The 20,712-nt window shown below is 33.8% G+C and overlaps 2 protein-coding genes across 14 annotated transcripts in view; one reads left to right on the top strand and one right to left on the bottom strand.

The window, feature by feature from the left end:
* The window catches only part of LOC111625568 (alpha-amylase 2B-like), a 42,885-nt gene that overhangs the window by 11,322 nt on the left and 10,851 nt on the right, over window positions 1–20,712 (bottom strand). For 3 of the 12 annotated variants that reach the window (XM_023368733.1, XM_023368734.1, XM_023368741.1), the window contains exons 7-8: window positions 17,338–17,659; window positions 15,863–16,803 (exon numbers count right to left, since the gene is read on the bottom strand). In XM_023368733.1, coding sequence (XP_023224501.1) covers window positions 16,732–16,803; window positions 17,338–17,659 — 394 coding nt within the window. In that variant the 3' untranslated portion in view covers window positions 15,863–16,731. Of the gene's footprint in view, window positions 1–454; window positions 602–7,111; window positions 7,230–7,642; window positions 7,920–7,946; window positions 9,462–14,028; window positions 14,219–15,676; window positions 15,812–15,861; window positions 16,804–17,337; window positions 17,660–20,712 lie in introns of those variants that run through there. The other 9 variants (XM_023368740.1, XM_023368742.1, XM_023368744.1 and 6 more) reach the window with 9 other exon arrangements.
* LOC111625574 lies at window positions 3,173–6,560 on the top strand. Of its 2 annotated transcripts, XM_023368753.1 has the most exons (5): window positions 3,173–3,233; window positions 3,300–3,668; window positions 4,938–5,318; window positions 5,430–5,477; window positions 5,732–5,789. In XM_023368753.1, exons 1-4 carry the CDS (start codon window positions 3,185–3,187, stop codon window positions 5,432–5,434), a joined length of 804 nt encoding a protein of 267 aa, XP_023224521.1. In that variant the 5' UTR covers window positions 3,173–3,184; the 3' UTR covers window positions 5,435–5,477; window positions 5,732–5,789. The 2 variants fall into 2 exon arrangements, with proteins under 2 accessions (XP_023224521.1, XP_023224519.1); XM_023368751.1 differs by lacking the exon at window positions 5,430–5,477 and having other exon boundaries at window positions 5,732–6,560.

Here is a 20,712-nt window from a genome sequence, read left to right as displayed (position 1 = left end):
GGATCTCACTTCTCGGATTTTGCAACCTCTGGAGTATATTTTCAGCATTTGCCGTAGGAGAAACTGCAATATCATGTGTAAAACTTCACTTAAACCTTTTCTACTCTACAGTAACTTTAGTATATATGCAACTGAAAGTTTGAGGTACAACTACATTTCTTCTACAGTTCCAGCAGAGAAATTAGGTTTTGATATACATCGCAAATGTTTTTAGCATTTTTCATTTGGCCATTGTCTGAAAGTTTGTTTGTTCTATGTTTTGTTTTCGCTAATACCCAAGGAAGGCCCAAATGAAAAATGACTGAAAATGTTCGTGACATTTGGTATTAAAACCTAATTTCTTTACCTGAACTATAGGAAAAGTGTGATTGAAATCAGTGTGATGTGTAAGGTCGGATGTTACTTAAAATACAATAAATGTTTTAAATTTAAGACGTTAACCACATATTTATTATAATTTTTCCGAAAAACAAAAATTAATGTACTCCATATTGATAACAGGATGGCCAAAATAAAGTCGTAATTTTCAAAATACTCATGGTTGGTTGGACCTATATATGTCAGGTTGAAGCCAGGATAAACCCAAGAAAAGGCTCCACGCCTACAAGGTAGAAAGAATTAAAATAAATGGAGGAACAAAAAGTTGAGAAACTAATGTATATTTTATTTACATTATAGCCTCTTAGAGAAATGCTTTCGGCTTCTACATCATTGTTTTCTCAAATTTTATAGTATGCACGGGGCTTGACGGGTGAGGCAACGAGGCGACTACCTTGTAGAAAAATAAACCGTCGAAAATGTTCAAAAGTAGAAAATAACAATACAGTGAAGTCCTGTAGATGTACTTTACAGTTGTTCATAAATAGTTCATACAAGAGTGCCAGTATCAGCAGTGTTCTCTGTACCTGTGTTTACACAGTTGCTCTTTTTAGCAGCATCAGCAACTGAAACCAGCTTACTCTCTTCCAGTTATTTGATAAAAAAAACCCTCCCAAAGTGTCAGCAAGTACAATTGCAATTAACAACAAACCAGTTTGTTTTCTTTATGCTGGTTGCAAGCCCACATAATTGTCAGAATTAACACTAATAAAACATATTGGCTGTGTTTGTCAGGCTCAACACTTCTAATTGAGCATAGATATGGTATTGGCAACTGTTATTCAATGGCAATGAATCCGTTAACTATCCACCCTCCAGGCACTGAGAGAGACCTTTTTATCAAGCCCATTATGGGTCTGGCCGAACCCATTAATGGGCTTGATAAAAAGGGAGGCCCTCGGAGCGAAAAAGCATAAATAAAAAGATCCTCTATTAAATATGTTAAAGTATCAAAGAGTAATTTCCCAACCGGTAGCTCGCGATCCTCTTCAGAAGGATAAAATCGAATTTCCAGACAGTAAGGTTGAGAAGTGTTTTATAAACGGCTTAATAAAAAGCGATTTTAAATGATATTAAGCGAATTTAAACGGTTTTATTTTAACGAATAGTGAATTTTTTACCGTAAAAATTCTGTATCGATCGACACACTTCGAAAGATTCGTGAATAAATTAACCAAATAAATAAGTGAAATTATTAAAATTTGATATAAGATCTTATCGTTTAACACCAGAGAAATCCAAGAAATTATTATTAATATTGATACCGATATTAATCGCATTATCTTAATTAATATCAAGAAAGTTTCACCGATTAATTTTTACAGAGAAAGAAATAATAAAAGTATGCTTCACAGAACTGAAATTAAACTCAATTACATTAAAAATTAATGAGCTTCTCCTAAAAAATCCTCTAAAGCGGCTTAAAAACAGTGATTTTCTATTTAATATCTCTTAAAATCTAGTTAATTGGGTTCTATAATGTTTCAACAACATTAATTTCTTTATTTAAATGAGTTCTCTTGTCGCTCGTGTTAATGCCGTTTGCTTCATAGAGTGAACTACATTAAAATTTTAAAAAATTAACGAGTTTCTCTACAAAAAAAAAAATATTTTTCCTCCACAGAAACTGCTCCAAAACACTTAAATGGTTTTTCATTTCCTTAAAACCTAGCTAAATGCGTTTTTAAACCCTTCAAACCTAGTTAAATGCGTTTTTAAACCCTTCAAACCTAGTTAAATGCGGTTTAAAACCCTTACAACCTAGTTAAATGCGTTTTTAAACCCTTAAAACCTAGTTAAATGCATTTTTAAACCCTTAAAATCTAGTTAAATGCATTTTTAAACCCTTAAAATCTAGTTAAATGCATTTTTAAACCCTTAAAATCTAGTTAAATGCGTTTTTAAACCCTTAAAATCTAGTTAAATGCGTTTTTAAACCCTTAAAACCTAGTTAAATACGTTTTTAAACCCTTAAAATCTAGTTAAATGCGTTTTTAAACCCTTAAAATCTAGTTAAATGCGTTTTTAAACCCTTAAAATCTAGTTAAATGCGTTTTTAAACCCTTAAAATCTAGTTAAATGCGTTTTTAAACCCTTAAAACCTAGTTAAATGCATTTTTAAACCCTTAAAATCTAGTTAAATGCATTTTTAAACCCTTAAAATCTAGTTAAATGCATTTTTAAACCCTTAAAATCTAGTTAAATGCATTTTTAAACCCTTAAAATCTAGTTAAATGCATTTTTAAACCTTAAAATCTAGTTAAATGCATTTTTAAACCCTTAAAATCTAGTTCGTTTTTAAACCCTTAAAATCTAGTTAAATGCGTTTTTAAACCCTTAAAATCTAGTTAAATGCGGTTTTTAAACCCTTAAAACCTAGTAAATTACATTCTTAATTCCTTAAAACCTAGTTAAACGGGCCCCAAAGTTTTGCAAGAAAACAAATTTCTCTAACTAAACGGGTTCTGCACCACTTTTGGCACATTTAAAAGCAACGAAATTTAATTTTACACTTTCTACATTAAGAAAAAATTGCGATATTATTTTCCAAAATACAGAAATTTGTGTTGACGTATCAGTAACTATGGAAACAAAACTTTTCTACCTCGAAAAATTTATTATGTATGATACACCCGACCCATAATATTAATTACGAAAAATCCTATTGGTCGATAACGGGAGCGAGCACGTGATTTCCATCGACAAATAAACAGCGAGGAATAAGGTTTAAAAGATGATCATCCAATCATCATCATCATCATCATTATTTTGACATCTGCACAAATGTTGGAAGTATTTCATTCCAATGGAAGTATTTCTATTGCTGTTATTATCATCTGCCGCCGCCACCACGGGTAAGTTAATTCTATACATTTTTAAATATATTAAATTAGAAATTAACCACTTAATTACCTAATTAGAAAAATTAGATTTGACGCTACACATGGAACCATTAAAACATTCGGAAGCCAAAGACAAATGCAAGAAAGAGAATAGGAACTTGCTGTTACCTAGGGATTTGGACGTATTGGAGCGTTTTCGAAATAATTTACAGCTTAGAATTAATAATACCGCGTGGATTGGACTGGCAAAGATTTCTAAAGGTAGGAAAAGTTCCTGGTATTTCGCCAACGGCAAGAAAGTTCCGGACGATTTCGAATTTTGGGACGTGGACCAACCCGCTTCCGATGGAGATTGCGCTACTATGGACGGTCGCAACAAAATGCAAACCAGGGTCCTCAAGACTAAATTACCTTTTGTGTGCGAAAAGAAGTTATCTGGTAAACAGAGTATGTATAGAATTATTTCATTTACATTGTTTGCACCCGTTTCAAATTACGGATTCTTCGTGCCCAGTAGAAATTCCTGATCGTCCCGCTCACTATTAATGATCATGGAAATCCGATCCTAAAACCCACCATTGATCAATCCTCCAGACTGGAAGATGATCAATGGCGAGGAAGCGGAGGAACCAAGCGTTATTCCGATCGTATCCGTATCTATTTTCAAAACTTTCGAGGCCCAGGTCCAATTCCTTTATACAGATACGGGTATAGTAGTATCAGTGATGACACCCCTAAGAATGCGAGATTCCATGCCACGGTCGAATGTGTTCGCGTGTTGATATTGATACGACAATCCATTATATTGTTATCTACACACCCATACGCAGGGCTCGCTCCGTATTTTTCGGGACCGGTGCACAATGCACGGGTCGCACACTCGCGAAGTCTGATTCCGGCGTATTGTCAGAGTAAGGCATTGATGGAATGTAAGTTATATATCCCGATCGTGGAAGAGATTTACAGTTTCGTGGGGCAATAAACAATTTAGTTTTTAAATGTTTCCTCGAACAAAAACCGCGGACACTAGTAGTTGGTGATGGATTCGCGCCTGGAAAATGGACTAACCACGTGAAGTTTCTCGGTTGTTTTCGTTTGTAACAATTCAACAGAGAACCAGATTCTCGTAAAAGTCCATCCGGGAGCAGTGGCGCGTTATATTTTAATGGAGCCCAGGCGATTTTGAATTAGGTGGTCCCCGTGTACGGTGTTGACTTCAGAAGGTTTTCTTCGCGAGAATGTTTTGAGAGGAAATATTTTCTTAAAGAAGATTTGTTTGGAGTCCTCAGTTGGCGAGGACCCGGAAAATTGCCCTTTTTGCTAATAAAATAACGCGCCACTGCCCAGGCGGCATCCCATCGCGGCAGATCGCCCACGTGTTGCATTGCCGCATATAAATAAACTGAATCAAACTGAACTAAAACGCTTCCATCAATGACCAAATGGACAACACTGGTAGTCGGTCGGAGGTTCGGGCCTCACCAAAGGGCTTTGAGTTTTCCGGATTTTCTTCACTTATCGCCTACACAGGGACCAGTTTCCCATAGAAATTTCTCTTGCCCTTCCGCTGTTACCTCATCCCATCGGGACCAACCAATCCATATGAATCATGTTTAAAATTTCCTATAAACTTCCATTGATCAATGAAGGTCTTTTACGATACCCAAAAACAATCGAATATTTTAATTGTTGCCATTATTGCCTTTTTATTTCTAGAATGCGACAATGCCAAAGACATGTGGAAATACGACAATAAATGTTTGAAAGTAATCCACACACCGGGATATTGTTCGGTGGCAAAATCAAACTGCAAGAGACTAGGTGCCACCTTGGCCATTGCCACAACACAGAAGGAATTCGAAGACATACAGAAAGAGATAATACTATCGACTTTAGACAAGCGAGTATGGGTGGGTTTGGAGAAAATTAATGGAAAGTGGGTGTTGGAAGACAACGAGGAACACCTCGAAATCGATAAAATGTGGATGGAAGGGATTAAAATTGATAAATACACCAAATGTGCGGTACTTTCGACCAGATTCGATCGATTGTTTCCGGTTAAGTGTAATCAACACACGGCGTATCCAATCTGTCAAAGTAAGTGATATCTTATTAATGACACTACGGTGTAACACTTTATTGCTTTTAATTATAATTAAGCAAGATAATTAATTAATCGAGAGCTATAAGTTCATGTTTCGCGAACAGGTTAGTATATAATTAGACGTTAAAAAGGGGTGAAGGAACACGAAACAGGTGAGTTTTGCTCGGTTTTCATGAGCTTTTAAGCATGTGCCGGACTTAAAAATCATGAGAAATGAGCAAAATGTTGTTACTTTTTTCATTGGTTTGAGTGAATGAGAGTGAGTGGAATGCACTTGGATGAGTGACCAACCGAAAATTCCACATGTTTTCCTAGCAGAACGACATACAGACGCACTAACCTTTCTGGTTATATATTGTTTCTTTTTTTTATTATAATAATGTAATTGTTTTTCTTAATATTTCAGGTATGCATAGATTATGGAAGAATGTATTTCAAACACTAATAAATTCATCTGTTAAAAACACTATTTTTGTGTTAAAAGTATTATTAACTTTTGAATTAATAAATTATGTATGAAATAATCTACTAATGGCGATTTTTAAAGTCGAACAACTCGTCATTAAGTTTCGAGATAAATATTTTATTATTAAAAATATTGTACTTTTAATCATTTATCATCGTGATATTTTTTTTCTTTCCTTGCAACGCATCGCTGCCATTTTTATAACGCCAATAAGTCAAAATGGAAGATAATGTCCAGAATCTAATTTAAATTAATATGTAGAATTATTTTAATTAAGTAATAAATGTAATTAAATGATACTGGAATATGTAAATTAACACTTTGACTGCCTCTCAAGGGAGTGCTGCAATTTATAAAGTGACCCTTTAAGTATCTTTAAATGGTGTTACAATATGTAAATTGCCCTTTTACTGTCTATAAATGATGCTGCAATGTGTAAATTGATCCTTTTACTACCTCTAAAGGGTATTAAATGTGTAAATTGGCCCTTTTACTGCCTATAAATGGTGCTCCAATGTGTAAATTGGTCCTTTTACTGCCTGTAAATGGTGCTCCAATGTGTAAATTATCCCTTTTACTGCCTATAAATGGTGCTCAAATGTGTAAATGGACCTTTTACTGCCTATAAATGCAATGTGTAAATTGGCCCTTTTACTGCCTATAAATGGTGCTCAAATGTGTAAATGGACCTTTTACTGCCTATAAATGGTGCTCCAATGTGTAAATGGACCCTTTTACTGCCTATAAATGGTACTGCAATGTGTAAATTGATCCTTTTACTACCTCTAAAGGGTGTTAAATTTGTAAATTGGCCCTTTTACTGCCTATAAATGGTACTCCAATGTGTAAATTGGCCCTTTTACTTCCTATAAATGGTGCTCCAATGTGTAAATGGACCTTTTTACTGTCTATAAATGGTGCTGAAATATGTAAACTATATTTCTTTATATTACTTTCTAAAGATGTTCAAATATGTAAATTAATACTTTCACAGCCTGTAGAGAGTACTGTATTAAAATACATGAGCTAAATGTGTTTTAAATAATCTGTACAAGTCCTTGTAGAATTTTTTTTTTACTACCAAAAAAAAGTAGCATCTAAAAATTTTGTAACCTGTTAAATAAATTATGGTTGTAGTAAACGATATAAAAGACCTAGTTAAGCTACTGAATATTGTATATAAACGTGCATAGGTAAAATATTGAATAATAAATGAGTTTATCTGATGAATGATGTTGTACTTTAATTATTCACGCCCAAGTTTTTAGAAATGTGTTTTATTTATTTATTAATAACTGATAAGAGTTATTGGAATATTTCTGGTTTATATTCAGCCACTTGCCGTGAATAACGTCGATAAATTTCTTATTTATAAGTATGATCGGGCCCTGGCGGATTTTCCCAGGAACAGACAATTTGGGGGTCTACAGTGTTTTTACTGAAATAAAATTAAATGCAGTCTTAAAGAAGCATTCTACGTGGCACTATATCATTTGTTCAAAAAATTAAGAAGAAAAAGTAGGCCCGCTCCATCACCAAGGCCTCATACAAGCGCTCATCTATACAATTCCTGATGTTAAAATGTATTTTACTATTCTTTTTCCGGTAATAATACATCTACATTTATTTATATTGTATTTTGAATTGCTAAGGTGTCTTTTAATTTATTCATTAGGTTCGGAAGGGAGAGAAGGGGCCTGAACAACCTGTAAAAATTTCAGTGGATCCGGATTAGAATCCGAAGAAACAGGCCGATGCCTTCTTTAATTATTCCCAGACAAACGTACGTTTATTTGTTTTTAATTGTAATTATCTACATTCAATCTGTTTTCAACGAGGCCAGGTATAAAGCATAAATGTGGGGCCTTTTAAAAACGCTGAGTGCCCTCCCTAAGGTCTAAACGCTCGGGGTCTTCCGCAAATTACACACTGGCAAAGCGTTATTTCGTAATGGACATATCGCAAGATGTAATTAGAATATTTTAAATAATTACTGTTAAATATTCACCTTTTTTATTGGTTTACCTGAGATTCCAGAGTTGTTTTATTAAATCTCAGCATCTATCTTGACTCTTTCCCAACTTACTACGGTAGCTAATTTTCATAATCGTCTCGGTGTCGCAGTTTCCTTGAAAATATCAAAATTGTAGTTATAATAAACAAATATTCGTCTCTAGAAAATTATTTGTGAATGCAATACCGTAAAATTTTATGAATCTAAAATTATGTAAATTAGTATAATGTCACTAACAGATATAAACTGATGGCCGAGTGGATAAGTTGGCAGCATACTGCTGTGGGGATCCGGGATCGAAAAATCCCACGAATGGTACATCCAAATGAGTTTCCTTCCAGCCTGATGCCCATTGCAACGTGTGGCTAATCCCATAATGGGCTTGCTGAAAGCCCTCTTAGTGCCCTCGAGGTGGGGAGTCAAAAAACCCAAGTCCCATACAAGCTCTTGAGAACCCCGTCTGTTAGATGAATGAGAAAATTTTTGAAGCCACGAATACCAAAGACCGCTTGCCCACCAGTGGCCAAACAGTCTTTGTACCCCGAACACTGGGAGTTTGGTGGTGGGTTTGCGCCTTGCTCGGACGGGCTAGCCACGTGGCATTTTCCAGGTTTTCTCCACGTCTGTAACGCCGGAATAGAGGCCAGTTACCCTTAAAAAGACCTCCCGGAAGGCATCTCCTACGCAGACTGCCCAAGTGTTGCATTGCAATAACTTATCAAAACAAACAAAAAACCAGAAATAAAATACTCTGTTAAATTTGTAGATAAAATTTATCTACAGAATTAACTCGAATGCTTTCATTGGTAAAAAATTTTAGCACAGTTTATTTCTGTTAATTCCAAACTTGGCCAAATTCATATTTTGGTACTAAATGTATGTAAAAAAAAAAATTACAGAAATTACTGTATTTAAAAATTAATTATGAAAAGTTTATAACAACTCCAAACCAACAAGTTATAAACAAGTATAGTTGCAAAAATCTGTAAACAATAACAATTTATAAATCTGATAACAGGGTAAACTGTACAATTATTAGTCATACAATAAATTATAAAAAGTAAATTTGATATTTCTTGATAATTTCCTTCTAAAAATATACATACATACAAACATATCCTCTTACTCATAATAAGCAGTAGATGAAAGGAGACTACAATCTTACAAACTATCCATTCTGCAACTTTCTCTGTACCTTCCTGTCTAGAAGTACATCTTTTCCTTTGGACACATTTATGCATCTACCTCACCTTCTCTCTCTGACTCGACACCTTACATTCATTCAGATACTCGTTCACTTGTTCCGACCAAGACTTTCTCGTCCTTCTCCTACCACATTTCCCACGTATATGCTCATCGACAGTTTTTCTCCTTTCGTTCTCTTGACGTGGCCGAACCGTCGTAGAGCAGATTTCCCCACCTTTTCATCCGCATCCACCCCAAATTTCTCCAGCACTTGTTCATTTCTCACATAATCTCTCCTTGTTATGCCATACACTCTTCTCACATGCAGTAATGCGACTCCTGTGACTATTTTGCCATACCGTACGCGAGCACGAGTACCACAACATTCCTGTACCTGACCATTTGTGCCTCTTTGGACATCCTTTTATCCTTTGCAAATCTACTCATTGCACCCACCACCTGCTCCAATATCTAAAAATGTAAACTGATTAAATTTAATTTATTAATATTTTCAATAAATAATAATTTTGTATGTATTAACTATGATAATGATGTCCACGCAGTGCCAGTTTGAGGTATAGGCGGAGTAGGCAATTGCCGATGTGTTAGAGGAGCACGATATTAGATTTCATTAATTAACGCCTGTAATTAAAATATATAAAATTTTGTTATTTATTAAGAAAATAAAGAAAGAAAGAAACAGATTCAAATTCAGAACGATTTGATTCAAAAGAGAATTGGAGATTCAATTAGAAGAGTGAGAAAAGAGAATGAAGGTTCTAGATGTATGAGTTTTTACTGGTTAAGAAAAATACACTTCAAGCATTTTAATGTCTTAAAATAGACAATACTAAAGACAATTTTGAGGAAGAGGAGCATTCTCTACACTATACTGTACCATGCAAGACTTTCATTACAAATTCATGTCATTTCCTTTATATCTCTGTTATTGGGAGTTGTTTTTATACAGACTTCTGCAATACAGATCGGTCCCAGAAATATTCAGAGATGAACTGCCAGTTGAAATACCCAGCTATGGGTTTTTACCATAAGATGCCATAGTATAAAGGTAACCAGAAACTCCTGAAGTTTAACCAAATATGACTCATTGGCGCACTAATGTTTCTGATTGTAAAATCAGAAACATTAGTGCACCAATGAGTCAAATGTCTTGAACTACTTTGGGACAGAACAGTTGTGTTGATTTTAAATACAAAACAAAATCTAACTAAAGGAAAAGAACCAGAAATCTCTGAAAATGAAATTAATAATTATTTATACTTAGCAAAGACTAAGTGACAACTGGTGCTATTTTTGTTGCCAATTGTAAATAAACATAACCTATTAAACATTAAATGTTTGGACTTTCAACAAGGTAAATTTGGTTTGAAGAGGAAAGAATAATTCTTAAATGATGCCAAAACCCAAGTGGTAGATGGGAGTTATAAGAGATTATAAAAATATTAAGAAATTAAATACTTAAGAGAGATACTAAAGAATGGTGATGAAAGAGAAACAAGAAGGGTACAGTGAGCTGTGGGTAATAATACTAAAAAAGAATAATGTTATGTAAAGAAATAAATTTAAGAAATGTTTGAGAAGTAATTTGAAGCATTAACATTCAAATTCAAAATGTTATTGATATGAGCATGAGGAACTGTGAGAACAACTGTTACTAAGCTTGAACTGGAAGTGATGGATGTTATTTGGTTGCAATTTTCAAATTGTGGACCAATAAAAATTCCCACTGACATTAATCTGTCATCTATCCTTCCTTAATCTCAAGAATGGAGTTACATAGATGAAAGTCGAGGCCAGATAAGGAAAGCTTAGGGGCAAGAGGCCCAATTAACTATGTACAAACTTCAAATCTGGACTGAAAGTCACATTACAGTAGACCCCCTATAAAACGGGTTCCTATAATTACGATTCCTATAAGACAGCAAAAAAATTGCAACAGTATCCGTAAAAAACTGTAAAAAAACTCCTATAATTACGTAAAACATCATTGGGCAGCCGAACTACTTTCCGCGCTGTCAAGTACCACGCTACGGAGAGATTACTATCGTCTGTACAGTATTATATATAAATTAGGTACTGTACATATAATTATATATAAATTAGGTATTGTATATATAATTATATATTAACTTAATTTATTGTAACTTTATTACAATTATATATATATTTTCCGCCGCCTGGTGCCACGCTACAGAGAGTTTACGTGAACTATCGTCTGTACAGTATGTAAATTAGGTACCGTAAGTCTAATACAGTACTGTAATTTTATACATTTCTCGTGAAAGAAACATTTCTTATTCAACGGCGATTAAAATTATTTATATTAATGATGTCTCCAAAGTTCAGCGAAGTTTTCGCAGAAAAATAACATCAGAAATTGCGCCGCGGTTTGCTGAGTTGTTCCGCGACAAAAACAAGCTTGAGCAATGGTGATGTCGAATGGTGCACACTCGGTAAGTAATCCTACAATTTTTTGTTTATAGCATAGTTTATACGGATTATTTTCAAAAAAAATATACGTATTTTGGAAATGTTGAGTCGGATTAGTCTAGAATCGATTAATTTTATGGAAGAAAACCTTTCAATCAGCCGTAGTCCGTAAACTTCACACGTGTCGGGCTGTGATTGGAAGGACTCGTAAGAAATCGGATTCCTAAAGAATGGAATGTATCTACTGTCTTATAGGGGGGTCGATTGTATTTCAATTCAAAAATTTTCTCCAGAATGTAGTTAGATAGATGACTGGCATGACTCTGCTGTTATCAGGCTAAGTATGACTTACTAGTGGATTTGAAAGCTAGAATGGAAGGGAATTAAAAGATCAAAGAATCCTTGAAGGGTTGACAATCAAAAAAGTTTGGGGATCTCACACTAAAGGATGGGTGTTTCATCACGGAGAAGAGTGTGTTGTCAAAAACTATCCATTCAAGACTGTTAAATAAAAAATGCAGAAGTTAAGAGAATAAAAGAAATGTCTAAACTGCATTAGAAAGGAACACATTGCTCACATTTTCCCTAAAGCTTGTGCAAATTGTTTGACTTGTCAAGGTGTACACATGGTTGTGTATAAAGTACAGTAGTTAGAAACAAACCCAGCAAGGTCAGAATAGTACTACAGCTAAAAGTGTAGTAGTAACAAAAAAGATAAATCTAACAGCTACAACAGCTAACCACATGACGGATAAGAGAAAATGGATACTGCCGTTAACAACTGCCCTAGTTACAGCTAAGGATCAAGAAATAGAATATAAGGCAAGACATTTGGTAGATGGAAGAAATCGGCAAAGCTTTATTAGCAAACAGTTATCAAGAAAATTAAAGTTGAAAAGTATCAATGTAAAAAGTAAGCGCTTGTGATAAAAAAATTTGCCAAACAATCCAGCTGTATAATGGTGTGACATTTTTATCTGTTCTTCGCCGAGACATGGAATGCATTTACTACAATGAAAACTACTGTTACATCTTGTCCGTCAAAAAGGTCTTGCATTCTGTGGCATACTTAGAAATATGGCGCTCTCAGGCCCACAACCAGTGCCGTCTTATCCATTAGACACTTTAGATACAGTGCCTACGGCCAATAAAATTAAGAACAGAAATTAGAAGTTATGGATAACTAAAATAAAACATTAAATTTATGCTTAGTCAGTTTATTTTATGTAGAATTTTCTACATTTTTTGCTTGAAAATCTTTAATAATTTCAACTGGTAACTATTTTAATATTTTACTTTCTATAGAAAGTACAGATAAATATAATAATTTTGTTTGAGACAAATTAGATTTTAAATGATTTTCAATACAATTTAATGCTGAAAAAGATAGTTTCTCCTTCAGAATTTGATCCTAAGATTGACATGTACTGTACATTCTAACAGCAATGTTCGTATTAGAAAGGCCGGATACTAAATTCTATTCCATTTGCAGTAACGATGATTCTTGTACTGTTTTGCACACCGGAAATAATTTAAAAAGATAAAAGAAAAAAGTTATATTTAAAAAATTAAAAAGTGACTAGTGCCTACAAAAAGCTTAATGCGGCTCTGTCCACAACACACAAGCACCCCCAAACTAATAGTACCATTTTTGCACCAAATGATTCTATTTTGTGCACTGTCCACCCAAATATAGATTCAACTGCAGCAAGTTTCATTACATTATAACAGACTGGTAATAATCTGATCCTATAAGAATACCTATTGGAAACTCTTCCTCTTTAACTTGTGTTCTTAGATCAGCAAGTAGTAGAATTAAGAATAAACTAACGGTTGTAGAAATTCAAAAATAGCATTAAAAGAAATACATTAAAAGAACATTACACTATGCTGGAACTAACACAAGGGAGAAGTGGATTGTAATTACAACACATTAAAGGAGATTCTTAATTTGATGATAACAATGTTGTTTGCAATGCAAAATTGTACAATTACTAATCTCCACATATTGAAGGTTGACCTATTTAATATTTACAAAGATCCATTCGTGGATATTTACTGGCACTGTTGAATAGTACTATTTAGGAAGATTTTATATAGAGATTAAAATGTGTAAAGACACAAGTATAAAAATTTATATAAAAATATAAATAATTGGAAATTGGTAGTGTGCATGTACTCTACATCAATAAATCAATGTACTGTATGTGTAGCTTCAATTCTGTTCATTACAGGTGGGTCCAACGTATGATTGGATCGACTGAAAAACAAAGATTAAGACCAATTTATTTGGGTTGGATCCCTTGCAAAAATTTCTTAAGATCCAACCTAAATCTGAACCCAGTTCCCTCAGAGGGCCAACAAATGCCCGCGCCAATTCAGTCATGTAGTTCAGTGTTCTGCAACCGGTGTGCCGTCACAAGGTGAAAGGTGTGACGTGAACTTTTACATATTACATTAATTTCAAGTTTTATTTATTATTTTTATCGCAGTTTTTGTGTTTCTTATGCTTGTGTTTCATTCACTGATGAAATAAGATGATGTTAAAGCAATAAACACATATGTCATCCCAGTACTCACATACTCTTTTGGAGTTATACATTGAACTCACACAGATCTTGAGCAATTCCAAATAAAAACAAGAACAACACTTACTAAGCATAAAGAATATGATCCTAAATCTGCCATAGAAAGATTAACCCTTCCACAGGTGAACGTGGCCTGATCGACATAGTTAACCTCCACTACAAACAAATACAGACATTGCAAGAGTTTTTCTACAAAAAACAAGAAAAATCACAGTTACATAAAGCAGTAACTCTAGCAGATTCAAATAACACACCATTAAATTTACATTCATAACATATGGACATGACACAACATATAAATAGCATAGACACCATTAAGCAATCATGGTTGTGAAAGGCACTCCATGGCAGACATTCCTATGTCCTAGCCCAGGATTTTGTTGACAAAACTGCATCAAACAGCTGGTTAGATTGAGAATGCCTCTTTGGGGAGACGGAAGGATTCATGATTGCCATACAGGATCAGGTCATAAATACTAAAAACTACAGAAAACACATACTCAAAGATACAACACTCACAAATGACACATGCAGAAAATGTCACATCATGCCAGAAACTATACAACACATTACTTCTGGGTGCAAGCTCTTGGCACAGACAGATTATTTACACAGACATAATCAAGTAGCAAATATATTACACCAAGAGCTTGCAAAGAAACACAAATTATTAGACATCCACAAACCATACTACAAATACATTCCACAGACAGTATTGGAAAACAATACACACAAACTGTACAATGACAGCCATAATTACAGATAAAACAACTTACCACAAGAGACCAGACATCACACTCATTGACAAACACAATAAAATCGCACACGTTATAGACATATCTGCTCCAAACACTCACAATGTACAAAACACATGCACTGAAAAAATCAGCAAATACACAGAACTTGCCCAGGAAATAACACATCTGTGGAGGATGGATAGGGTGCTTATTGTATGTACCTGTCGTTCTCTCCTCTACACACTACACAAAAGCCTGGAAACATTAAAATTGAATAGAAACACATACGCCACACTACAGAAGGCTACTGTATTGAATACGTGTCATATTGTTAGGAAATTCCTGAATACAGACACACACTGACACACTTATTTAATTTTTGTGTTGTTTTGAAATTACTATGCCTTGACTTTGATACACAGCCATCGGTGTCAACCGAATGTAACTCACAAAACTCAACATAATAATAATAATAATAATAGGTTTATGGCATTACAAAATTCTATTAATATTAATAGTATCATATCATACATTTTTGAGGGGAATAACATTTTGGTGTGCCGTGTTAAGTCATGTCGAGTCATAGGTGTGCCACGAGTAGAAAATGGTCGTGGAACACTGATGTAGTTAATATAGATAATAAGCACGTCTCTGTACAAATATAGCATTGCTTTTGCAAACACTATGCTTTTTGCATAAAAACTTCATCTAGCGAAAGCTTACTGTTATGAAACACAAGAAAAAACACTAAAATTTAATTTATTTCTCCTTCCCTAATCTCAGGAAATGATGTAGTATTTTTATATTTAAAAAGTTTTGAATTCATATTAAATAAAAATTTAAATATATCACTATTAATCATTTTAAATGATAATTTCGTTAAATAGCTATTATTAATTGTATAGTTTACCCTGTTTCATCAATATTGCCATCATCACAGATGAACTTCTTTCAAAACCAAATTAAAAACAAAACTTTTGTAAATAGTTGCATTAGTTAAACAATGTTCGGTGGTATCTCTTCTTCCTTATTTATCAATTCGAGCCTAGAAAAAACAAACAAATTAATGAATATAACCAATTATTTAACTAGTTAATTGTTACTATGACGATACAAGCACTATTATTATTCAAAGATATCTTCTTATATTTATACTTTTCAACTACCATCTCACCCCTTGTAATGCTCTGTAAAACAAACCACCCCCCAAAGCTAATAGCCTCAGCCATGACATCACTATAACTTCGATTGAATGTTAATTTGTTGTCATAGTTTGATCGATATTATAAAGTTCTATCATTTCAAAAACAAGTAGCGCAATTATTGTATACATTTTACTAAAATGTATGACGAATACTAAACCAAACAATAGCCATTACAGCAATCGTTTGGTCAAGTATCAAGGTATTCGGGAAGTTTATTGTAGATGAATACCAAGTCAAATTGTCAATACTAAGCTGAGAATGTGCTAAACGTTAATGCCACCATTCATCCCTTTTACTTAAAAAAAGGAAGCCTAAATGTTAATTATAAATACAGTATGCAGAGAATATTGTAAAATAAGAAATTTTAGCTTAGCTTTTAATCCAAAATAACAAATACAATCTTGACACAGAATGTAAAATTGCCCCTATGCATAACAGATTGAATGTGATATTCATACGATCACGGACAGGACTGAATGATCAAGTTGAATAGAAAATATCAAGCCACGAGTAAGATCAATTGGTTCTATCCATACATGCAAATTGTGCAAGTAAGGAGAAGTTTTTTTTAAAGCTTATTTCCAGGGTCATATTAATAATGAAAGGAATGTCAAAATTACCTACTTTATCATTTTCTACTTTATAATTGATAGTTGATGCACTGTTATTGTCATCGGCAGTGTGAACTAATCCTTAGAATGGCACTAGCATCCGGCACCGTGACGTAAGGAAAGAAAGGGAGAATGGTGACCTCCATTATTTAGTATAGGCCCAACTTAGTATACAGTGGCAAAAGATCTATAGTGGTTACACTCTTCATTTTCAGAATAATCTATTCATAGAAAGACTTTTGTAAGAATCCTTTATAATATAATCAGAATGTTTCTATTCTTTATATTGTGGCTATTGGAAATGCAATGACAAAACTGTATATCGTATATTCTGAAAGTGACAAATATTCAGGAGATGAGATAAAAATATATGCTCTCCACCTCAAGTTAGTAGTGTCTTGTCCCTCCCTGTACATCATATTTTTCCTGTTAGCATTAGAGTTGTGCCAGTCATCTAGCTAACTTCTTTCGGGGGAAATTTTTAGTGAAACAATGTGATTTCTGGTTTGCATTAGAAGTTTGTATATAGTTAATCGGGGCCCCTTGCCTCTAATCTTTCCATATCTAATCTTGTCTTTCATCTACCTACTTCTGTTCTCGAGATTAAAAAAGGATAGACAGACGGATAGGACAGTGAGAATTTATAGGTGTACAATTTTTTTAAATTGCAGCCCAATGACCAAGTATCATAATTGCATCTAATTCAATGATCAAATTAAATTTTCTAAGAAAGTGAATAAAATATTAAAATGTACCTTGATATGGATGGCAATGATAGGAACTTCGGCCGTGGTCGATATAAAAACATTAGCATTTCCGCATTCCGTAACAATGACTACTCTACCAGTACAACTATTATGTTTCAAGTAACCGGTGATAATATCACAATAAATACCGGGAGGAAGGCCAGTCTGTAAATGAAAATCTAAATCCTCGTCCTCTTCGTTGTTAATGGCAATAAAGGCTCTGTTTTCGCGTCCGAAAGCAATCTGGTTTCTGCCGTTTGACCACCAATTAGAGACGGGCACTTTACCCGAAATTTGATTGAATCTGATCATATTTAAAATTTCTTTCCACCTAATTGAAAAAATATTTGTATGAATTTATAAATATAAAACATAGCATTAATTTTTAATGATTTTAATTAATTAAACAAACAATTTTTAATTAATCAGTATAAATTGTGTTAATCTCTGAAATGCAAGTAATTATGTTATGCTATTGACTGTCAACTTTAGAACCTCTCAGAATTTTAGACTTTACACAATGGAATTTGGAAACGACAGACCAATCCTAGTTTTTCTAAGCTATCCGTTAGTATTTGAGAATATTGAACTGCAACTATGTGTAAAATATCCTATAGACCAGCAATTCCCAACCAGAAGCACACATACCCCTAAGGGTTTAGAGAAAACCCAATGTTAACACAACACAGAAATGAGGTTATAGAGTTGGCTAACCTAGTATATTGCGAATCCTTCTTCGCTTTCGAAGGCCAAGTATATAAACAAAATAGGGGAGTTCCAATGGGAAGCCCAATTTCAGGGCTCCTTTGCGAGCTTGTTGTTAGAAAACTAGAAGAAAGAGTCCTTTGTAACTTCGAAAGGGATATTGTTTATTACAAGAGATATGTAGATGATGTATTTATATTATGAAAAAACAATAGATTAATTGCTAACTTTGTAGATAGAATTAACGAAAACAAAGATGGCCTTAGCCTGAAACTAGAGCAAAAAAGCTCCAAAATGGTACATTTCTTAGACATTAATATCATTTTTAAAAAAGGACGTATATCCACTAACGTATTCGTTAAACCAACGCATAGCCCACTATATATCCCTGCAAGTTCTAATGATCCTTATAGGTATAAGTTAGCAGCATTTCGAGCATTGATTAGGAGGGCTTATATATACTGTGAAAATGTTATAGACCGTGATACAGAAATAGAAAGAATTATACAGATAGCAGGAACATTAGGTTATAAGAGGAATGTTATAGAAGGAATTATTAGAAAATTTGAAGCCAGTAATGATAAAGTCATTAGACAAGGTCCATCTAAGTACACAAAATTTACATACAATAAGTATTTAGGAGGGATTATGAAAGAAATCGCAAATATGAAAGATACAAAGGTGATATTAAAAAGAGCTCCGAATTTGTATAAAATACTCAGAAATGATAAAGGGGTTGTTAAAAAAGAAGATAAGGCGGGTGTGTATAAGATTCCCTATGAGAACCAGCTAACAGGTATAAAAAAAGATTATGTAGGGGTTACTACTAGAAACCTAGGTTTAAGGATCAAAGAACACAGTTATGATGTTAGAAAAGGCTCTAATACAACAATGTTGGCTCAGATGGTGCAAGCAGAAGGTTCTTTGGTTAGATGGAATGAAGCGGAAATCATAAAACAGATACACTCTCCAAGTTTGGCAAGAACAGCTGAAAAGATAGAAATTTACAGAAGTAAGCTTAAAGAAAAATGCATTAACGCAAGGGATGCGGAGGGTCTTCCTATGGCTTGGAAATATGCAGTTAAAAACTTACAACAGGCGCACGAACCCTAGAATGTTTTAAAAGAAATTCTGTATAGATAGGATAGACAGTATTAATATTTATTACAAGTATTATGTTATTTATTTTTACACTTTTTGTATCATTTACAATATATTGGTTATTCTTATTAATTGATATGTTATTGACTAACAGTATTTTTGAATTTTCGAACTTGTTCTATTTAAGCAATATTCTATTTAAACCTGAAGATGATCTATTGAATAGATCGAAAGCGTTTGTTTAATAAAAATAATTTCTCAGCGAATATTAAGGTGTTGGTTAAGTTTGTGTTCATAAATAAATTCCGACTGTTGTTGGTTTGTTGATAAAAGATTGTTGGTTTGCCTGCTGATACCTGCAAACTAACTTTTAATGCCTGCCTATAGGTATCATCACAGTGAAATCACATTAAAAAGTCCCTTTCAATGAATATGATGGTCCATCTACTAAGAGACAGATCTGCAGAGAGTTTTGCTAAACAACTTTTGCATCTCGATAATGGTAAATTCACCGAAGAACAAGATACTAATTTAATAACACTTACTACAGAAACCACAAATGTATATACAAGAGAGCAATATTAGCATCTAAAAACAAATGCATTGCCGAACTGAATTTGTATATCCAAGCAAAACTTCCAGGAACTTACACAACGTACAAGTCCGTCAATTCCATTTTCGAGGCAGATAAGGCAGTAATGTATGCAGTGAGCTGGTTTAGTCTACTTGAAACCAGCTGAACTACCACCTCATAACTCAGAGTTAAAGGATAGAGCACTAGTAATGTTTTTGTGAAATTTGAACCCACCTAAATTATGCAACGAGATGAGAATGATCTCTTATCTCTGTCCCACAAGCCCGAGCAATGTTCTGTTTCTTGCAGTTTCATTATTATAAATGCTCGGATCAATAAATGCATATTTCAGTTACTAGGACTATTACTTTTATCACCCTCTCTCAATTCCACATCCCCTCAAAAACCTGAGCAATGCCGGGCACATATCTTTAGGTGGCAAGATGTAATAAATTGTTACATCTAACGATTTCTTTTTAATGTTTGTTGTTGTTACTTTATGCCTGGACAGCATTGGGCATATCTGCTAGTCTAACAAGGGGACCTTACGGTCTCGGAAATTCAGTTCGGGATGAGACTTGGCAGGTTCGTAGTATACCTCAAGGGTGTCCACTCAGAAAAATTGTAAAGCGCACTAGCCAGAAGATTCTGAGAAAAAAGGCTCTAAAATTTTAAGCGCAGCTTATATACCGATCGATTCTACCTTATGGTGGTACAGCGAAGTGGCTCAGTCCGTAGCGTACTCGCCTGCAATGCGATGCGACCTAGGTTTGATCCTACCTTCTGCAAACTTTTTTTTTTTTTTTTTGGTTTAAAAATTATAATAATTTTTAAATAAAGTTAATGACGTAAAAATATTATCAATTAAATCATAAATACTTTTATTTTATTTATGAAATGACTGTTACAGCGGATTAAAATGTGAATTAAAGATAACATTTTATTTTTCAAAAGTTGAATAATTTCAAATGCATTTTTAATGGAGGTAAATTAAAACTTCAATT

Source organism: Centruroides sculpturatus, unplaced genomic scaffold (assembly GCF_000671375.1).
Source record: "Centruroides sculpturatus isolate CEXI.00-Female unplaced genomic scaffold, Cexi_2.0 scaffold389, whole genome shotgun sequence".
NCBI classification, from domain to species: Eukaryota; Metazoa; Arthropoda; class Arachnida; order Scorpiones; family Buthidae; genus Centruroides; species Centruroides sculpturatus.
This window is presented reverse-complemented; position numbering and strand designations above follow the sequence as displayed.

What these genes read in the sequence shown, in the direction of transcription:
- LOC111625574 (XM_023368751.1), top strand. Translation starts at nt 3,185, where the DNA reads ATGGAAGTATTTCTATTGCTGTTATTATCATCTGCCGCCGCCACCACG. An exon ending in GAAGTTATCTGGTAAACAGA is followed by an intron (nt 3,669 to 4,937) that starts GTATGTATAGAA and finishes TTTTATTTCTAG; the next exon opens with AATGCGACAATGCCAAAGAC. An exon ending in GGCGTATCCAATCTGTCAAA is followed by an intron (nt 5,319 to 5,731) that starts GTAAGTGATATC and finishes TTAATATTTCAG; the next exon opens with GTATGCATAGATTATGGAAG.